This window comes from Antedon bifida, chromosome 3, assembly GCF_963402885.1.
Source record: "Antedon bifida chromosome 3, ecAntBifi1.1, whole genome shotgun sequence".
Classification (NCBI taxonomy): Eukaryota; Metazoa; Echinodermata; class Crinoidea; order Comatulida; family Antedonidae; genus Antedon; species Antedon bifida.
This window is the reverse complement of record NC_136228.1, coordinates 20,460,561-20,465,810: the sequence shown is the minus strand read 5'-3', so window position 1 is coordinate 20,465,810 and position 5,250 is coordinate 20,460,561. Positions and strand designations below refer to the sequence as shown.

At 36.4% G+C, this 5,250-nt stretch overlaps 1 protein-coding gene across 1 annotated transcript; it reads left to right on the top strand.

Annotated features, from left to right (window-relative positions):
* Positions 1 to 339: 339 nt before the first annotated feature.
* On the top strand, positions 340 to 4,608 carry LOC144837782 (uncharacterized). The gene is made up of 2 exons (XM_078693034.1): positions 340 to 497; positions 601 to 4,608. The coding sequence occupies exon 2, from the start codon at positions 925 to 927 to the stop codon at positions 4,534 to 4,536; it is 3,612 nt and encodes a 1,203-aa protein (XP_078549160.1). The 5' UTR covers positions 340 to 497; positions 601 to 924; the 3' UTR covers positions 4,537 to 4,608.
* The last annotated feature ends 642 nt before the right edge of the window (positions 4,609 to 5,250 follow it).

The following is a 5,250-nucleotide window of genomic DNA, read 5'->3' as shown; positions in this document are numbered from 1 at the left end:
CATCATCTACCGATTCTAACGATAGCTTGTTTATCGAATGCCAGAGAGCAGTAGAAGCTATCGTTAGTTTATCGCGAAACAATATCGAAAATATCGATACCGACGATGTTATCCCCGATGTTGGACTACTAGAAGATTTCGTATTTAATGACCAGGATCTTGATTTAGATGTTAGCCAGAGTGTTTCTGAAGCCGATAGCCTCTCACTTTCGGATATTTGTAATAACGCTATTGAGATAGTGCAGGAACTTTCGGCTAATTTGCGTATTGATGACATAGAAGTAAGTGTTTGTTTTATTTTATTTTTTACGTAATATTTATTTTACCGTGTATAATTTACAAAGTGTTTCCGCGTTTTCGGTTTATATACGTTTTCCTTTCTAATTTATCTAATTATTTTTATTTCTGTATAGTACGGTGTTGGTGCTCACACCAAATGTTTGAGTTTGAGAGGAAATGTCGAGATTAATGATTCAACGGAGTCTTCGATTATTGAGGTAACTATCGTTTTATTTTCTTTACTACTGTTGTTGTTGTTGTTGTTGTCGTACAACGTCTTTTATTTCTTTTTCTTTACCGTTTTTCTCTTTTTGTTTTCAGCCTGTACCCATACAGTACGGAAGGGGCGTTAATAGAAAGAGGCTCAGAATCGAAGACGGGGAAGAAGAAGAAGAAGAAGACTTTGCCGACATTGATACTGTTGAAGACGAGGACCTTAACCTTGATGAGGTAGAGTTGAATCACTTCTGTAGAATCGTTCAAGTAGCTGATAGGTATAATCAACGTTTTAACGCGACTATTAGCGATTTTTTAGTAAATTTTTTTAATATTGATCATATAAGTTTAGAGGTGTTTCTGCCCACACTGTACCGAATTTTTGAGCATGTCGTCGATAATCTCTGCGTTAACGTGCATGTCGACGACATGCTTCGAATAGTCATACAGGCTGAGGGGTTAGATTCACCTATCTCTATCCCTTTTGGACGGAGGGGCCATCTTACGGCTGACGTTATTTTTGCAGCCATTATGAAGGTCCTTCAGTCCAAAACGGATATTTTTATTAATAACAAATTTAAATTTAACGTTCTTCACATGAGAATGCCTAGGGGTGGGGGTTATAGAAGAAACGGTATCGACATATTGTTAAATGCTAAATGTATAATTAAGATTAAGAATGATGATAACGAAACTATCTGCTGCGCACGCGCTATTGTTACGGGTATTTCTATGCTCGAAGACAAAATTAACAACGTAACTAGATGGAATAACATTAGGCAAGGTTGTGGTCAGCAAAAAACAGCCGCCCTTCATTTACTTAGAGATTCGGGGGTTAGGGAACAGACATGCGGCATCGAGGAAATAAAAAAGATGCAATCAAAATTACCAAATTACCAAATTATTGTCATTTCAAAAGACAATTTAAATTCTGTCATTTTTAGCGGCGATTATAGAAAGAAGCAGATATATCTTTATCATCATTCTAATCATTACGATCTCATAACCACAATGACAGGTTTTCTAAAAATTGATTATTTCTGCGATAGATGTCATAAAGGGTATATTAACAAGTACCAACACAATTGTCAGTTTACGTGCGTGCTGTGTAAGCACAATGACTGCCCCTCTTCTAATTCTTTTGAAAATAGAGAGAGTAGAATAGAATGTAAAGAATGTAATAGATTTTTTAAGGATAAGCAATGTTTCATCAATCATAAAAAATCTCCTGATTCTAAAGTTTCAGTATGTGGCAAAATTAAAAATTGCTCAATTTGTAATAGGATCGTTCAAAAAGATCACAATTGTCAAAACCGCTTTTGTAGAATTTGTCGGACTTTCGTTTCATACGATCATCAATGCTACATGGAACCGGTTGTAGCCCCTAAGCATACTGAAAAAAAGTTTAAGAATCAGGAGGCCCGTAACAGAGCTGTCACCAAATATTTCTTTTTTGATTTCGAATGCACGCAAGATACAGGCGAACACAAACCAAATTTATGCGTTCTTCAAAAAACTTGTCTTAATTGTCTCGACGGTGCTAATGATTCCGCCGATTGTGACGTGTGTGGGGATAAAACAGTGGTTTTTCACGGGGGGTCTGCATGCGAAGATTTCTGCAATTACGTATTCAAAGATTACAAATTTAACGAAAATATTACGTGTATCGCTCACAATTTCCTGGGTTATGATAGCTACTTCGTGCTCAACTACCTGTACGAAAACTCCATTGTACCGGATGTAATTGCTCGCGGTGGTAAACTTATTTCGATTAGGACTAAAGAAACGAGCATTCGATTCATCGATTCCCTTTCATTTCTGCCCATGCCTCTATCCAAATTGCCCAAAACTTTTGGCATCTCCGAACTTAAAAAGGGTTACTTTCCTCATTATTTTAATTCTTTAGAAAACCAAAATTACGTAGGTCCTTACCCCGATTCTTCAAATTATTCCCCCGATAAAATGACTACTTCAGGTCGAGAATCTTTCTTTAAATGGTACAACCAGAAAATTGAAAGTAATCAAGTATTTGATCTTAAAAAAGAACTCGTCGAGTATTGTATCAGCGATGTAGATATTCTCAGAAAGTGTTGTCTTACTTTTAGACATCTTTTGTTGAAAGTAACTATATCGCCGAAAAACCCTCTACTCGGCGGTGTTGACCCCTTTTCAAATAATTTAATGACAATTGCCTCAGCGTGTAACCACGTATTTTCTAGAAATTTTTTAAAACCATCCACCATCGCTCTATTTCCATCATCAGGGTATCTAACAACCGTTAACCATTCTCACTCTAGCATGGAATGGCTGTGCTACGAGTCGCATAAAAGGGGGGTCTTTATCCATCATGCCAGAAATGGAGGGGAAAAAATGTTTGGGCCTTACTCCGTCGACGGCGCATGTTTAGAAAACAAAATAATTTTCGAATTTATGGGTTGTTTTTTCCACGGGTGCCAAGATTGTTATAGATCCGATTCCATTAATCCCTTCAATAACGAGACCATGTTGGAATGCTTTGTCAAGACAAGCAAGAAAACACGGTTTCTGAAGGAACAATTTCCAGATTTCGAGTACGTCGAAATTTGGGAGCACGAATGGAAACGGATCAAACAATCGTTGGCCCCAAACATTAAATCTATCGTCTCCAAAGTTCCTTTAATTAGGCAAACTTTGAATCCAAGAGACGCGTTTTTCGGTGGAAGGACTAATGCCAGTTGTTTGTTCTATAAGGTAAAACCGGGTGAAGAAATTAATTACATAGATTATACTTCATTGTACCCTTATGTAAATAAATACGGTACCTACCCCGTAGGGCATCCTGAAATCAATGATCGCAACGACATGTCCACGGATATCAACGATTATTTCGGCTTGATAAAGTGTACAATCGAAGCGCCTAAAAAATTATTCCATCCGGTCTTACCTTATAGATCAAACGGTAAATTAATGTTTGCTCTCTGTAGAACATGCGCCGATTCTCAACAACAAACCGCTTGCAATCATTCCGGTACAGATAGAGAATTTACGGGTTCTTGGGCAACGATCGAAGTCGCTAAAGCCGTGGAAGTTGGGTACGAGATACGTAAAGTTCACGTAGTATGGCACTTTAAAAATAAAAGCGCGTACTCTGCAGATTCTCCCTCGTCCGGCCTATTTGCCTCTTACATTAACACCTTTTTAAAATTGAAACAAGAAGCTTCGGGTTGGCCTGAATGGTGTAAAACGCCCGAAGATAAACAAAAATACATTTCGGACTATCGAACCGTAGAAGGTATCGACTTGAATCATGACGACATTGCGTACAATCCTGGGCTTCGATCTCTGGCCAAATTAATGCTAAATAGTTTTTGGGGTAAATTTGGCCAGCGTGAAAATCTCACGAGAATTAAATATACGCAAGATCCTAGCGAGGTTTACGATATTTTATCGAACCCTGGGATAACCGTTCATGACATAAATTTTGTTAATGATAATTTGGCGGAGGTAAAATACGATGACGAGGAACAATTTGTTGCAGTTAACCGAAAGGTTAACGTTGTCATTGCCGCATTTACCACAGCGTTAGCGCGTTTAAAATTGTACGAGCTGTTGGAGCAATTGCAGGAGCGCGTCCTGTATTACGATACCGACAGCGTAATCTTCGTATCAAAACCCGGGGATTGGGACCCTCCCCTGGGCGACTATTTGGGTCAGTTAACGACCGAGGTCGATCCTAAAGATGGTAAATTCATCGAGTCCTTCGTTTCTGGGGGGCCTAAGAACTACGCCTATAAATTGGATACGGGGAAGACCGTTTGTAAAGTTAAGGGTTTTACCCTTAACTTTACAAACGCTCAGAAAATTAATTTTGACACCGTCTCCAATATGGTAAGGGGTGTTGGCCCCGATACAATTAAGACAGTTGAGAAGAATCGCATAACGCGCAAGCCAAAAACACGAAAGATAGTCAACGAAACATCGACTAAAGACTATCGAATCGTGTACGACAAAAGAATTGTTATCGAAAATTATCGTACAGTTCCTTACGGGTATGTTTGGTGAATCACGGCCATAAATTTCTTTTTAAAAATGTAAACATACTTTGTTATAGATAATTATTTGTTACTCTTTATACATTCTCTACCGTACTCTCTCTCTCTTTTTATAGTTTGAACAAAATATATTTGTAGTTTTAATGTAAATATTTTTAAAGTCGAATTTTTGCGGGTTAAGTAAATATATTTTTAAATATTTTTCCGCTTGATTTTCTTATGTCGATACCGTTTCTCTTTTTGTGTTTAAGTTATCATTATTTTTATTTATATTTTTTTTTTAAAGTAAGATGATCACTTGAACGTTGAACTTATCTATTAGTACTCATTTTTAAGTAATTAGTTTATTCTTTGTTTTATATATATATATTTTTTTATATTTAAATTCAAATAATTTTGTAAAATTTTATGTAATCGGTTTGTGCAATAACTTTCTAAATATCTATTTTATATTAATTATACAATAATAATTTCTTTGATTAATTTACTGTACATAATGTAAAAAACAAATACGCATTAGTGTTAATATGAATAAAGATTTAGATTTACGTTTTAAACATTGATTCAGTTTTATTGTTTAATTCGTGTCAAATAAGATGTTATAAAACGCAATTATTTAACTAAATTACCGTCATAATTGTAATGGCGAGTCCTTTGATAACACCTTTCACCGCAGTTATTAGCGGTCCGACATCTTCGGGTAAATCCGTCTTTGTAAGGAAAT